At 35.2% G+C, this 17029-nt stretch overlaps 1 protein-coding gene across 5 annotated transcripts in view; it reads right to left on the bottom strand.

Moving 5' to 3' along the window:
* The window catches only part of LOC121409155 (nitric oxide synthase, brain-like), a 103097-nt gene that overhangs the window by 25578 nt on the left and 60490 nt on the right, over positions 1-17029 (bottom strand). For all 5 annotated transcript variants that reach the window (XM_041600997.1, XM_041600996.1, XM_041601000.1 and 2 more), the window contains 3 exons: positions 5591-5732; positions 5013-5152; positions 2327-2501 (listed from right to left, as the gene is read on the bottom strand). In XM_041600997.1, coding sequence (XP_041456931.1) covers positions 2327-2501; positions 5013-5152; positions 5591-5732 — 457 coding nt within the window. The remainder of the gene's footprint in view (positions 1-2326; positions 2502-5012; positions 5153-5590; positions 5733-17029) is intronic.

Below are 17029 nucleotides of genomic sequence, written 5' to 3'. Positions count from 1 at the left end.
TTGACACCAACAATTAGCTTCCACTTTATATTAAAAAATCGAATAAGATTAAATAGTCTGTACACTGCAAAAACTCCGGTGTTGATTTAACACCAGCCCGGAATCTATATATGTCCACACCAGAGAAGTATTAAACAACACCGGTTTGGTATTAGTCAAACACCAGATAAGTGTTTATACAACACCAATTAGTATTAAAACAGCATCGGTTTGATTCCAAACTGGTGTTGTTTCAATACTTCTCTGGTGTGGATATATATATAGATTCCAGGCTGGTGTTAAATCAACACCAGAGTTTTGCAGTGTAGGCATTTGAATACGTGTTCATTAACAACTTCACAATATAGCAAACCTATACCTAATATCCTAATATGTCTTCCTTTTTACTTGCACGTAAACCAATTAAGCCACAAAATGTTGGTCAAAGTAAAAGCCTTGCTACCTATCTTGTTTTATGGCTCATTAATCCATTTGCCTACATCATGTAGCTGTTGAGTATATCTTGACCATGGTCAGTGTAAATACCTTATCTCTTGAAAGAAGAGCCGTAATGTTTGCTCATTTTAATCTTATTACAAACTATAAGGACGATGAGTAAGATGATGTCTGGTCCTGGATGCACCCAAGTCACCCCCCACACACACCTCAGCACCCTAACACTTCACCTGTGACCACACCTACGAAACTATCCGGGTTTTCCCCCGGATAAGTTCTCTTGAAATGGTAAGGGGACGGCGAAGGCCAGTCATGAACATGATATATTGGACCTATAATTTTCGGTTATTACAATATAAAAAAAACCCCACAATTTTTGATGAAATAAAACCGGAAAATCATGTCATTTTCGCGGTTTACGTGTTCGCACCTTCACGGATGTAAACTGTTGTACTGTTGTCTTTCATGATTAGTGAAATTAGTCAGTATACATTCATGTAAATGATCATTAAAAAAATGAACTTCCGTGCACACAACTAATTTTAAAAAGGTAACCTTGATTTTTTTATCAAATAAAACCTGCCTCTATGGTGAACTTATTACTTAGAATTGGAAATTGAATTTTTTCCATTTCAGTTCCTATGGTTCCTATGGCACACTTCATATTTGTATCGATGTATTGTACAAGTCATTTGGGCAAGACTGATGACCTTTCTCATTTTGTATGTAAGTCTGATGATAACCATTAGGGAAAAAAAACATTTTAAAATAAAAACCACAAAATCAAGTAAGGAATTTTCAAATATAAAGCATTCTTGCATTCTTTCCCGCAGATACCAGTATCTTCACACCTCATTATTAAGTCAATTCGTGACGCGTTTTAGTATGTAAACACAGGGAGGTGTTAAAACTTAGAATTTAAGGTAATTAAATTGGTAGAATTCTAAAGTAATTCCACATGAATTCAAGGCGAGTAGCTATGTGAAGACGTTAGTAAATTTGCCCCTATAATACAAATGACTTCTTAACTGATCGTAGTTCAAAGAATGTGTGTAAAGACATTTTATTGATAATAATAAAAATAAAAGACTGAGCAATGCTGACGAAATAAATTCCCCTGATTAAACGTCTGCATTATTCTCTGTTGGCTCAGCTGGTCGGTGCTGCCATAAGTGAATTGGAAGATCATGGGATCAAATCCCTGCAGTCAGCAGACCCATCAAGGGGACATTAATGGGGGGGGGGGGGGTTAACACGTGTCTACGTTGCTGTCAATAGTAATTTCATTTATTTAAAGCAGATACGAACAAGCAGCCATCTCAAGTCCTGAACTACTCAAATCTGGTCAGGTTTCTAACCCATAATGCATTCTCAGAAGTGTAGTCTTGAAATTCAGGTACATTGGAATGAAAACACACTCACTACTCAGTACATTTATACTGCAATGTTTACGTTACTATGTAGGTAAACAATTAATTATCCTCTCCAAACAATTCAGCACCTCTATACAAGTAAAATTGTACGCTAATTTATTCTCCGTATTATTGATGGTTATCTCACAAGGCTCATTTTAAGACCAGATATATATAACACATAGCGAATGAGAGACCATAAACAGTTTGCTCCCCCTTTAATGTGTGAAATAAAGTGCAATGATAAATAAAAGAAAAGTCGCTCAAAAGGCCCGGTGTAATGCTAAAATCAAAACTCGAGCTAAAATCCCTCTACCAGGTACTTCCACTGTGGAATAATGTTGTTCAATTTTTTTTATTGATTTTACCGTGTATGTTTCAAATCTAATTCTTTATCAAAATAGAATACTCTATCAAAATGCATTACCCTCTGTATAGCTAATTTTCACATTGAAAAGAAAGAATAATCTGGTACATACCTCAATAAGATTGAGCCTGTTGGTATCGCATATATCTCTGGCTCCGATTTCTGTTACCATATACCAACCATTAAACGGACATGCTGTAAACTCTAAGCCACCAAGGTCAAGCATCAGACTAGACACGGCAGGCAAAGCATACCATTTCAAGCCAAGGTCTTTGAACCATGGAAACCTAAATTAATAAAAATTATGATGAATAGATTAAAGATGGCAATAGCAGTAGCGGTGTTAAAATAATGAATGAAAAAAAAACAGTAAAATAGAACACAGAAAAAAAATGCACCTTGTTTATGCCTGTCACTCTAACAACAAGTTGTTTAAACTTTTTCTGTAATAATTGTTTGAAGGGGTGGTCCAGGCTGGATATTCTTATATCTCAATAAATAGAGTAAAATTCACAAAGCAAAATGCTGAAAATCTCATCAAAATCGGATAACAAATATCAAAGTTATTGAATTTCAAAGATTTGCATTATTCAAGTGAAACAGTTCTAGACATGTCTTTATGAATATTCATTAGGTGGGCTGATGATGTCATATCCCCACTTGTTCTTTTGTATTTTATTATATGAAATTAGATTTATTCAGAAATTCTCTACCAAGAACTAAAACAATTGGATTAACAACTGATTAAGTCATTAGTTATTCATTGCCGCAACTTTTTTCATCATAATGAAGACACATCATTTACACATGTATGAAAATATGAAACATTTATGATTTCATGTAATAACATAAGAAAAAGGAAAGTGGGGATGTGACATCATCAGCCCACCTAATGAATATTTATGAAGATGTGCATAATAACTGTTTTCACAAAATATTGATAAACTTTAAAATTCAATAACTTTGTTATATGTTATCCGATTTTGATGAAATTTTCAGCATTTTACTTTGCGAATTTCACTCTATTTATTTAGATAAAAATATTTTCAGCCCGGACCATCCCTTCAAACCTTTAAACTTGTTTAAAAAGTTTAAACAGTTGCTTAAAAAGTTTAAACAGTTGTTTACAAGGTTTAAACAGTAGTTGTTAGAGTGACGGGTTTATAAAACGTGCTTAAAATTTCAAACAGCGTTTTTAAAGTGAAGGTAATACTTCCGGGACGATTAACTTTAGACCAATCAAACAGCAAGGTCCTTGTACGGCATCCTTTATGATGATAACCACAAAGTTATATCAGAATGGCAGTAAAATTCATGATCGATATATATGAAAATATCCATGATTATGCCTTAGCGTTTGAGGTTGATTGTGCGTAAAAATCCATCACTGTACTTATTATCCCGAGCAAAGATAATTAGATTTAATAAAACAGACCAACATATTAATGTGGTCCAATAAATATGCCAAAATATTTTCATCGTTATAATTTATATAAAAATGAATTTGATCAACATTACAATCCCAACAAACAATAAATAATTATTTTGGCGGGTTTCTTTATTATAGAACATAAATTTTCATAATGTTCATTTTAAACGAAAACAGAAATCGATGTGGAAGAATGGACGAAAAATGTATTTCTGAACAGAAAATAAAAAAATCGCTTTAGTGGACCCACCTCATTTCCATATACACTATTTTATAATGCTTTTCTTTAAAATGTCAATCCATTGATTTGTATGTGATTTATATTTCATTACTTTGTATTGTGTAATTGTGTTTGAATAAAAATAAATAAATTGAGAATTGAATTTGAGGCGAGCAGTGTTAGACTTGCCTGGCTAACATTGTTGTATCTTTATTGAGACAAAGAAGTCTTATTGAACAACGAATTGAAAGGAAAAGTCACAATTTATTTCAATCATACATGTGTGACAACTCACAAAAACATGACGCCCAAGAAAAACATGTACAGATATAAGATCTACCTTTTTTGCTTCGGTGTGGATCACACAAGATTGACTTTTAAAAACACAGACCCTTTTTCAAAAACAAACTAATATCTTGTGCGGTAATATATCCCCGGTGACAGATAAATCACATATAATTTTTTCAATCCTCGATTGATGGTTTGCAGTGACTACTAGAAAGTTTGTTGGATAATGAATATCGTATATTCACGATGAATACAAAACCGAGAGGTGAAACGAAATGAACCCATAACAAATAATATAGAATTTGTTTAGGATTGGGCGATCTTCATGATCTTGAACTTTGAAATCAATCCAAACTTTGGACGCTTGTTAATCACACAGCGGTCTTCTCAGCCCATGCCAACATATCAACAACAAAAAGAAGACCCACGTGTCAATAACTTCGGGGCGGGGCACATATTATACCATCTATTCCTCTTCTACTATTTGAAATGACATTTTTTCAAGTTTCAATAGAGATTCATTGAGCTCTTTTCCTTGATAATATTAAGTATGATGTATACATGTACTATACTAGTAGATGAAATTGGTAAAATCAGTATAAAAAAATGGTAATGAAAAGAAGAGAGAAGTATGCTCCGTTCTCTATTTCTCACTCCATTTGGGTCTCTCTCTCTCTCTGTCTTTCCATCTATCTCTCTGTCGCTCTCTTTCCCTTCTGTATCCCTGTCTCTAGACTTAGGGCACAGTCACATCAAGAAACCGACTGTAAACCGACCAATAGTATTCCTTGAAAATAACCTAATAGTTTGGATCATTCTGTGTTCGATTTTCTATAAGTCAATCGACTTCTCTTTACTTACTTTGGATGTTCAAGGGGGACTTCAAGGATGAGACTAGGTGGGATGTCATACATCTCAGGATCTTCGCCATTGGCTTGGAGAACAAGAGGAAGAACATCAAAACGACCACCGCTTCCCTTCCATCCAAGCTTCTGACAAACCTACATCAGGATAACAAAAATTACGGAGGATTATAGAGTAGAAGCCAATGTTGATGTTAGAAGGTTGAAGACCGAAATGAATGCATAGTAGGCATGGTAGGTAGTAAATTGGACAAAACTGATTGCTATTAAATTATTGTTAGAAAACTTGAATGGTTACAGTAATAACGACTAAATAATTGAACAGTCGTGACTTTAAAAAAGTATATAAAGTAATCGAGTGGCAAACGTGTAGTTTGGTAGAAGGGTAGAGGGGTGATGGTAGTGGAATAAACATGATAAATAATATAAGAAAATGAAATGTGAAGGGGGTGAAAGGGAGAATAGCAAGAAACAATAATTCTCTACTAGTGTTCTTGACAACAGAAGTGGCTGAGTTTGCAGGGCCGGGGTACGGGTTGAAATGTGGGTGACTTTATGAAAGCTCTGATGCCTTACCTCAGTGAATTCCACACCAGCTGGATCCCCGATGATCGTACCGTCAGGTTGCTTGTAACCAGCGTAACCAAGTAGCTGTCTGTTCCAAACTCGGAAATCTTTATCCTTCTCCCCTCGCTGAGGGAAGATTGTGATTGCAGATCTGAAATGAGGCAAAGGAATGATAAAAAGAAGATGAATAGTAAACAAATATCTAAATGCTTTTGAAAAGGGTTGTCTATCTTATTATTTTATGCCATATTTCTAAATTTTGGATTTTTCTTCAAGGTGTATATAATCCTAGTTAATGGTAACAGACAAACGATTCATGAAATGAACAGTGTAACAAACTTTTGGACATTTTAATCATCCCATATGAGTAACATCATTTCAATAAAATAATTCTTTACATTGAAGGACCATAATATTGTTTTATTTTCCACAGGTCCAGCAATTTTGTTTACCAGTTTTGCTCAAAACTCGGGAGGGTTTCTCCTGTAGTAATGTACACTTAAATTGGGTACAAAGTATTTTTCTTATTTATCGACATTCCACTATAATTTCCCAACCGAATTTATAGAAATGAATAGGGCGAATATACCAAATGAATAAAATAAAATCACATAGAATACACAGCAAAAACTTTGGGGTTAACCGGTGTATATAGAGGAGCACACCAGTTAGTTTACACCGGTGTTAAATTGGTGGTGTTAGTTTTACACCTGTAGGTGTTATTACAACACCTATGGTTGTTATATTTACACTCTTTGGTGTTATGTTCAATCTCTAGGGTGTTATTTTAACACCTGAGGGTGTGGTCCTCTATTAACACCAATTGGTGTCAGTTTTAACACCACAGTTTTTACAGTGCATTATTTTGTCAAAAGAACTGTTCAAGTAATAAATCTACAGTGACCGATGAGCGATCACGTCATGCTCTGATTATGTTTGTGATGACTTTTCGTTTCCTGAATGTATTTTCTTTCAATATTTCCTAGGACAGCCCTGGCGACAGAATGTTATGGAGAATTCCATTTAAACAAATGTCTCATGAGAAAAGCAAATGGGAAAAAATACTTTCAAGTTGAAATCCTCGTAAATCTTTTCTCGAATATCTTTATTAGACTAATATTATCCTCAATATTCATTATGCGAGTCAACTAACCACGCAATATTTTATTCATCCTCTCAAAATTAAGTTGATACAATGGCACCAATTCATCAGGATTGATAAATGTTTCAGCTATGTAACAAGTAAATGTCTTTATTATAGTTCAACCTTAATTCGATTTCTCTTATTTTAGATCGGACGATTATTCAATTACGATTATGCAATAAAACCGTACTTGCTGGTAATTACAGTGAGATATTTGGCCCTTTCAACAGTAAATAATGACTGGTTTCGATATCAGGCCAAAATAAAACTCATAAAGCTCATGATGCAAAATAATTGATAACCTGATTGAACCCAATCTAGCTATATCAAACGCGCAAATAGTTCATATCAGTTAATGTAACCTCCATAATTAATCGACGTGAAAAAATAAAAGTAATTGATATACACTTAATAAAATGTAGATGATTATATAGGAAACATCTTGGGGAATCAACATAAATGAATTGAGAGGAGAAGTTGATATGTGATCACTAAAATCCCCTTTTCATATAAGTATGTTCTGTTGCATATGCCTAAAACCGTGAGTTGATGAGTTATTGTCACTCGTGGTTCAAGTTCTATAGAAACATGTTTCACAGCGTAGGTCCAAACCCAAGTTCTTAAAGGAAAGTGATATTACCACACTGGGGACTACAGGTGTGTTACTGAGCTTAGGTGATGATAATGTCCCGACATTCGGGACAGCTTAAAGAAAATGAGGCGTGAAATGGATGAGGGAGTGAGCAACTTCTGGGCTTGTAGTCTCCGTGATTGGTGAAAAAAAGGTTCGGAAAATGGTACAAGCATGAACATTGGCACAAAGGTAGAGTAAGTTATCCTAAACATTTTTTGCAGGGGGTGCCAACGTGAGTTTCCCAAATATAGCAACGGTTACTGGGAAACATATTTACCTTAGTAACCGAGCTTTATTGGGCTTGAGGAACAGTTTTACAAGCATTTTATTATGTCACATAATTTTGTTTTCATCTAAAGCATATTTCTTTGTATCACAAGAGTTTTGATCCATTTACCCATAGCAATGGTTTCTAAGGGACCATTTTCGATATCAACAATAATTTGATTAATTTAATTAATCCACAAATCAATCAAAGTACAAAAAACATATAACTCATTCCGAAATAGTATGCATAATTAAAATATAAATGCAGATTCAAAGTGGATGGACCTAAAGTAAAGCAAAAGCTTGTTGTGGATAGGCCCTTAACAAATAATTAATGTGTAATCATTGATAGCTAAAAAATAGTGACAGAAAAAATAAAGCTGAGCTCGGAAACGGTTACAGAACTGGACAAGGGCGAAACACAGAGAACGTTACAAAGAACTGGGACACACGTATTATTAGACAAGAGAAGGAAGACAAGACAAAACATAAAAGAAAGAAAGAAGACCCGTCTATTATATTGCTGTTCACGATTGCGACGTTTAAGGATGACATGAAATATTTGACAGAATTGGTCGTATGCTAATGAAATAGAAAATAGTAGACGGGTCCTTTGTAACGGTATCTGCAGCTGTAAATATGAATACATGTAATTTATTTACAATGACAAACATACGGACATAGTGAGGGGATGGAACACCTGGCAGATGAGTAAAAGAAAAAAATCTTGATAGTTTATACGTGAGAATAAGTATCGAAGGAAACAAAACTTAGAAGAGGTATGCGATTGAGTTTCCTCGACTACCAGGTGCCCAATCCACTCTCCGACCGTCCTAAAAGTAATATACAAATAAGTAAAAGTAGATTAAATATATATATATTGTGTATTCAAAGCGTACGGTTGGGTTCTACGAGAAGTAATGTTGTCTCTAGAGAGACGTTTTCAATTTTCTTTTAAATGCAGTTAAGCTAACAGACCTTTTTATATCGAGACTGAGAGAATTCAAATATTTGGGACCTCAATAAATAATAGTATTGTGGGCAAATTTTGTTCTGCTTTTGGAAGATGAAATGAAAATGTTTGGCGTGTTGGATAGTCATGCAACTGGTTGTTTTTAATGAACACATAATTAATTATAGTTCAGATCATCACAATATACTCAGAAGAGCTCAGAAATCAAGTTTGGCCTACTGAGATTCCTTATGCAATGAATTTTTCCATATGTAGACCCAAAGAGCACCTTAGCTTTCCAAATATTTCCTCAATAACCAATATTTATAGGGTGTTTTTATGATTATAATTTTTGTGAGCCAGCACATATTTTCTATTTAAGAATTGATACATTAATCACAACAACCCAGGAATATGTATACCATGTTTACCCGCCCATGATAAGTACCAGTTACTAAGTAACATGTTTTCTGCAACAGACTGTTAAAGGCCGTATGGTAAGATTATTGATGCGTCTCAGAGGTACTCATACTAGTATATGCTTAAAAACGTAAAACTTTGCACAAATTAAACTACCTCATGATATGGTTTATATTTCCAAAACGATGTCTACGGGGTCTATATGATTGGCATAATGATACTTGTTGCATGTTCACCTTAAAACCAATCTTTCTCCATTTGGAAACCATAATTATTAGGAATTAACCTAAACATGATTATGTAAAAGATCAATCATTGATCAAATTAGTTGGCGTCTTTCATAGTAAAGGGTCATTTGTAAATAATTGTTGTATATAGTTACATGCTTATCAATGAATGATAATAGACCTCATGATTACCTATCTGTGCGATTGACAATAAAGGTAGAATTGATCGACAATTGTATTATCAAGAATAAAAAATCTAGAAACCGTTGACATTTTATAAATTTGTGGCTATCTATTTTCCAAGGAGGCACTACTATCACTTTTAAGACCCTGTATACCTACAAATGCCCTTGGATATAATTCCTCAATATAAACATTTAACGAGAGGTCACTCTTGTAGAAGAACGGTTACAAGAGCTGACCAGGAGGTCATGTGTTCTTACAACATCGCTGATCTTGGAGAGGTGAAAGAATGACCGCCAAGAATTGATTCAGTCAACTAAGTTTAAAATCATTTAACACACCAAAATATCGCCAGAATGTAATTTCCAAATGAGTGCTTGCATGGATACCATATCATATCTTGATAACAGTAGACGGTCGCTTGAAAGACCTTGGTTTTACGTCTCCGTTCCGTAGCCTGCAATGAAGATATTTAATAGTTCTCCTTGCTGTTCCCGGACCTAATGCTACGTGCAGGAGTTGATTTTGACTTGTCATTTTCGTCTCCAGGTGTTTGGACTTGGATCAATCTTGCGCATCTCCGCGGGATCTATCACGAAGTGAAAATCTTTTAGAGTTGATTTGGATCATCGAGTTCCGTTTCCAGGCGTGTTGGCCTTAAACCTGCTGCTACATGATCTATGTATTCTGCAAAAGTTAATTTGGACCTGTTGTTCTGATTCCAAGTTTTTCGACCTGGATCAATCCTGCAGCTCTGGCATCTATCATGACGTGAAAGATCTTGCCAGAGTTGATAGACCGGTCAGTTCCATTTCGAGGCATTTTGGCCTGGATCCTGCAGCTATATGATTGATCTATCACGTCGAAATCCTGCAGAAGTTGATTTAGACATGTCTGTTCTGTTTCCAGGTGTTTTGACCTGGATCAATCCTGCATCTCCCGGATTTATTATCACGTCAAAGATCTCACAAGAGTTGATTTGGAACGGTCAGTTCTGTTTCAGGCGTGTTTGCCTGGATCCAGCAGCTCCGTGATCTATCATGACTTGAAAACTCTTACAGAAGTTGATTTTGACCTGTCAGTTCCGACTGCAGGTGTTTTGACTTAGATCCTGCAGCTTTAAGATCTATCATGACTTTAGAGATTTTGCAGGACTATGCGCAGCTGACTTTGTCACATACATGTGAAGCACTTGTAATATCATGTTGTCTGGACGTGATCCATAATCGGCCACAGAACAGTAGCATTTAGTTCTGATATGCTTTTTCCTTCTATATACCTCCAACACTTCTTGGCATGTCCACTTCATATAGAAATGATTCTGCTGGTGGCACTATCACTTTGTCTCGCAATATAATGTCCTTATATGGAGGGAAATGTTTCTAACACTTCTATTTATGAAAAATTCATCTTCCCATCGATAGGATGATGACTGTAACTTTCTTGATGTATGTCTCTGTTGCCTCTAATATTCTTTGTCAAGCATAATGCATGATTCACAGTGGCTTTGCTTTCCCCTACTTTGACAAAATATATGCCCAAATTCTAGAAAGCATGTGCGACACATTAAATGTACTTGCGATTAATTCGCTACAATCGTACTCGAGGTCCCCAGCTATTGAAAAATGTACAGTTGTACATTATGTATCTTCATCATCTATAAATTACTGTAAGATATCGGTAAATTATGCAAATGACTCTACTGCCAAGCATTATAATCAAATAAAAAAAATATTCACAAAGTGGCAATTGCTTCTAAATCTAATATAGATGCTGAAATATAATGGGATGAAAGAAGTAATCTCAAGCAAATTTGAAGCTAAACTAACACCTTAACACCGCTTTCTATTTACCAATCATACTTTTTGATGACCTGGTACAACATATAATATATTGCAGTCTACTGCTTCATCTACATGATTTGAAGGATGCGGCGTTAGTAATTAATGTCAATAAGGCCTACAGAGATTTTCATTCTCTCAAAAGATTTTGTTGTATATCACCAAATGAACTGCTTTGTTACGTATTTACATTAAGTATAGTCAACGATGCTTGGGCTGGTTCAGGTCTGCTGACAATTCAATACTATACAGGGAACATAGTTTACAGTCCATGATGCTTGAGGCTGTTTCAGGTCTACTGTACATGCTATTCAAGTCAGTGAATAATATAAAAACCCAACTGACAAGTTAGTGTGTGGGCATTACTCGACGTTACATCCCAGTGAAGCGATTATAGTTCATATCAATCAAATTTCAGCTTCCTTTTGCCCTCTAAGTTCAATGTCTTTCCCGATGTCCCATGCAACATCTATTACAATACCCTGTGTCATTTTCATAACAGGAGAGATCTTAAATAATTGTGTGATATTAAGCACATTTAATGACCCAGTAATGATTTTTTTATATGTGTTAGCTGTGTCATGTATGAGTAAAAAAGTATGAAGAAAAATAATGAAATTATGTACACTGAAATTAGGTTGGATACCTATATGCGATTATTATGCAGATAATTTTTTGGACTGCATCTGAATTCTTTTGTATATTATAAGATATTTATTATAATTCCAAGTTTCATACTTTGACCAATGTTCTAACCATATTCTCATTAAAATATTATGTCCTAATGCTGTATTTAGGAATATTATCTATACTTTCTATGGAAATACGTTGCTTAGCAACTGTTGCTATACATGGTTGGAATGTTGATTGATATGTGATTGTGAAATTGGCGCTTAGAAGTCAAAATATAGTTTTAGAATTAAGATAACACCCCAAATTGGTGGTTGCTAGGTGAATAAGTTACCTAGCAATTATTGCTATACAAAGAGAGATCAGGTTCGCACCCCCAGCTAGAAATGTTCAGCACTATCTACCCGTCAGCCAAATTTCATGCTTGTACCATAATCTGAACGATTCTTGCTATTATATCACGGATATATACAATATGAAATGAAAGTCTGTCTTACCCAAGCCAGACTAATATTAGACCCCTACATTTTTTTTACAGCAGCGCCATATGGGTCGATACTAGACCACCTCCTGGTTAAAATATGTATCGGGCAAGGTATGTACACCATGCACAAGTTGGGCAGCTATCGATCTTGTTAAGGTAATGGGCGACTGGTACCAGACTAATCAAAGGTCCAACCAAACGGATCTAATAAACTAGTCTAGCAAGAAGTCCAATACAGATTAAGCAACACATGATTGATTGATTATTGATTTATCGAATAACTTTGACAGGACGGGTCTATAATAAAAGGCTGCAAATGGTCAATAAAGTGGTCAATCCAATTTGCTTAGTTGTGAAGTCATATATAGGAAACGTCTTTTCAATGGATCAATATAAAGAATCCAAACAAAGTCTTTTTTCAACCATCAGCCTATGGTGTGACCGGGTCGTAAAATGGCATGTCTGATTCCTTCAAGCATATGGATTTCACAGTTTAATGGAAATCTTCCGTTCATATGAACCAAACTTGACACGATGACTTTATTGGGCATATTCCTTTTCAACAGGTGTATATAGTGCCGACGTTTTTTTTTTCGAACGAAACAAGCCGAGTTAGCTATTGTCACACTGAACTCTACGCGACCTTATTCTGTGCAGAACGAATGGCGGAAGAACAAAATACATGAATGAACGAATTATGAATGAAAATTGAATTCATTTAAATTACTTGAAATTATGACCAGTTGAAGCCAAATATTAATTGATTCAGTTTCACCGTTCTTTAATACTTTTCGAAATGTTCAGCTTGAGACCTTATATGTTTGTAATGTTTACAATTTTTCATCTCTCGACATTATTAATACATTCCGAGAAGGATGTACCTTAGAGAATTTCTACAAAAAAAAATTGTCAAAATAGTGAAAAATAATATGAAATATGTCTTCTACACTTGACTGAGGATATGAATCGAAATATCTAGTTTCCCAATCGTCATGACATTGCAACGATTATACGGTCACGTAGATGCAGCTTAACAATGTCATAAAAATGTCACTCGGTCTCATCATAACATCACATTTAATACTCCTGAACAAAATATCGTGAATGCGAATGTTGTATATCTCTCAATCCTTTCTCTCGTAAATGTAATAATTGTCCATTTTCGTTTACTTGACGAGAGCGCTGATTGATACCGAATATCTGCACTTTTCACGATTTTCTCTCTATTCAAAGAAATGTGTAACGAATCAGGGTACTAATGGATAATTCGTTTTTCATACCCGTTCAGCGTACAGCGAAAACGGAAAATCAGTACGTGGTTCGGTCTTTGAAAACAAAAAACGAAATCACAGCGTGAAAACCCGTGCTGTGATTTCGTTTTTGTTGATCAAAAACAGAATAGGAAATCAGAAATGTTTTGGGCTCTCTCTGATTTCTCATTTTATATTTGTGTTTTTATGTATCAAAAACAAAACCAGAACACGCTCTCCGCTCCGTGATTCCGTTTGTAAAAACGAAAGCAGCGAAGACGAGATCAGAGACTCCCTTTTCCAGTCCCTGCAACGTGATTTCGTTTTTCGTACAACCTACAGGCATATTAAAGAGCGCCCTCCAGGAGGTGAGGCAAGTTTCAATGGAGATTTTAATAAACTGTACCACACATATTATGTTGAAGCCAGTTTAAAAGGAGGTGAGGCAAGTTTCAATGGAGGTTTTTATAACTACTCTAAATTATGTTGAAGCCAATTTAAATGGAGGTGAGGCATGCAGGTTTCAATGAAGCTCAGTTATTTAAAAAGAATCAACTGTACCACACATTATGGTGAAGCCAGTTTAAAAGGAGGTGAGGCAAGTTTCAATGGAGGTTTTTTTCAAAATAATAAACTATGTAGGCCAACTACACATTATAGTGAAGCCAGCTAGTTTAAAAGATGGTGAGCTAGGCAAGTTTCAATGGAGGTTTTTATAACTGTACTCTAAATTATGGTAAAGCCAATTTAAATGGAGGTGAGGCAGGTTTCAATGGAGGTTTTTTTCGAATAAACTGTACTACACATTATGGTGAAGTGGCACCAGTTTAAATGGAGGCGAGGCAAGTTTCAATGGAGGTTTTTATAACATACTCTAAATTATGGTGAAGCCAATTTGAATGGAGGTGAGGCAAGTTTCAATGGAGGTTTTTTTTCGAATAAACTGTACTACACATTATGGTGAAGCAGCACCAGTTTAAATGGAGGCGAGGCAAGTTTCAATGGAGGTTTTTATAACATACTCTAAATTATGGTGAAGCCAATTTGAATGGAGGTGAGGCAAGTTTCAATGGAGGTTTTTTAAAAAGAATAAACTGCATGTACCACACATTATGGTGAAGCCAGTTTGAAAGGAGGTGAGGCAAGTTTCAATGGAGGTTTTTTAAAAAGAATAAACTGTACCACACATTATGGTGAAGCCAGTTTGAAAGGAGGTGAGGCAAGTTTCAATGGAGGTTTTTTAAAAAGAATAAACTGTACCACACATTATGGTGAAGCCAGTTTAAAAGGAGGTGAGGCAAGTTTCAATGGAGGTTTTTTAAAAAGAATAAACTGTACCACACATTATGGTGAAGCCAGTTTAAAAGGAGGTGAGGCAAGTTTCAGTGGAGTTTTTTTAAAAAGAATAAACTGTATCACACATTATGATGAAGCCATAAAAGGAATTGAGGCAATTAGTTTCAATGGAGGTTTTTTCAAAAGAATAAACTGTACACATTATGGTGAAGCCAGTTTAAATGCAGCTAAGGCAAGTTTCAATGGATTGAGGTTTTTTAAATAGAATAAACTGCACATTATTGTGAAGCCAGTTTGAAAGGAGGTGAGGCAAGTTTCAATGGAGGTTTTTTAAAAAGAATAAACTGTACCACACATATTATGTTGAAGCCAGTTTAAAAGGAGGTGAGGCAAGTTTTAATGGAGGTTTTTATTACTGTACTCTAAATTATGGTGAAGCCAGTTTGAAAGGAGGTGAGGCAAGTTTCAATGGAGGTTTTTTAAAAAGAATAAACTGCATGTACCACAAATTATGGTGAAGCCAATTTAAATGAAGGTGAGGCAGGTTTCAATGGAGGTTTTTATAATTGTACTCTAAATTATGGTGAAGCCGATTTAAATGGAGGTGAGGCAGGTTTCAATGGAGTTTTTTTAAAAAGAATAAACTGTATCACACATTATGATGAAGCCATAAAAGGAATTGAGGCAATTAGTTTCAATGGAGGTTTTTTCAAAAGAATAAACTGTACACATTATGGTGAAGCCAGTTTAAATGCAGCTAAGGCAAGTTTCAATGGAGGTTTTTTAAAAAGAATAAACTGTACCACACATTATGGTGAAGCCAGTTTAAAAGGAGGTGAGGCAAGTTTCAATGGAGGTTTTTTAAAAAGAATAAACTGTACCACACATATTATGTTGAAGCCAGTTTAAAAAAAAGGAGGTGAGGCAAGTTTTAATGGAGGTTTTTATAACTACTCTAAATTATGGTGAAGCCAGTTTGAAAGGAGGTGAGGCAAGTTTCAATGGAGGTTTTTTAAAAAGAATAAACTGTACCACACATATTATGTTGAAGCCAGTTTAAAAGGAGGTGAGGCAAGTTTTAATGGAGGTTTTTATTACTGTACTCTAAATTATGGTGAAGCCAGTTTGAAAGGAGGTGAGGCAAGTTTCAATGGAGGTTTTTTAAAAAGAATAAACTGTACCACACATATTATGTTGAAGCCAGTTTAAAAGGAGGTGAGGCAAGTTTTAATGGAGGTTTTTATTACTGTACTCTAAATTATGGTGAAGCCAGTTTGAAAGGAGGTGAGGCAAGTTTCAATGGAGGTTTTTTAAAAAGAATAAACTGTACCACACATTATGGTGAAGCCAGTTTAAAAGGAGGTGAGGCAAGTTTCAATGGAGATGTTTAAAAAGAAAGAACTGTACCGGTATTATAGTGAAACCAATTTTAAAGGAGGTGAGGCAAGTTTTAAAGGAAGTTTTTTATAACCGTACTCCAAATTATGGTGTAGCCAATTTAAAAGGAGGTGAGGCAAGTGCCAATGGAGTTTTTTATAACTGTACTACACATGAGTGTGAAGCCAATTGAAAAGGAGGTGAGGAAAGTTTCAATGTAGGTTTCTTAAAAGGAATAAACTGTACCACACATTATGGTGCAGACAGTTTAAATGGAGGTTCCACTTCCTGCACCATGATTTGGTTTTTTTGTATGAGCTACAGGCAATATTAAAGAGCACCCTTCACGATAATTATACACGTGAACGCAGCGCTTGCATCGAGTCAGTACATACAGTGCAGGCATTTTTTTATACTACCACGTGCGTGATTGTGAATCAAGAAGTTGACAAGAAGCTACAAGATGGCTTTTTCAAGTGTGTCCATTGAAACTTGCCTCACCTCCTTTTAAATTGGCTTCACCATAATTTGGAGTACGGTTATAAAAAACTTCCTTTAAAACTTGGCTCACCTCCTTTAAAATTGGTTTCACCATCATACCAGTACAGTTTTTTTCTTTTTAAAAATCTCCATTGAAACTTGCCTCACCTCCTTTTAAACTGGCTTCACCATAATGTGTGGTACAGTTTATTCTTTTAAAAAAAACCTCCATTGAAACTTGCCTCACCTCCTTTCAAACTAGC

Source organism: Lytechinus variegatus, chromosome 2, assembly GCF_018143015.1.
Source record: "Lytechinus variegatus isolate NC3 chromosome 2, Lvar_3.0, whole genome shotgun sequence".
Classification (NCBI taxonomy): domain Eukaryota; kingdom Metazoa; phylum Echinodermata; class Echinoidea; order Temnopleuroida; family Toxopneustidae; genus Lytechinus; species Lytechinus variegatus.
The sequence above is the reverse complement of the archived record's forward strand: the minus strand, read 5'-3'. Positions and strand labels throughout refer to the sequence as shown.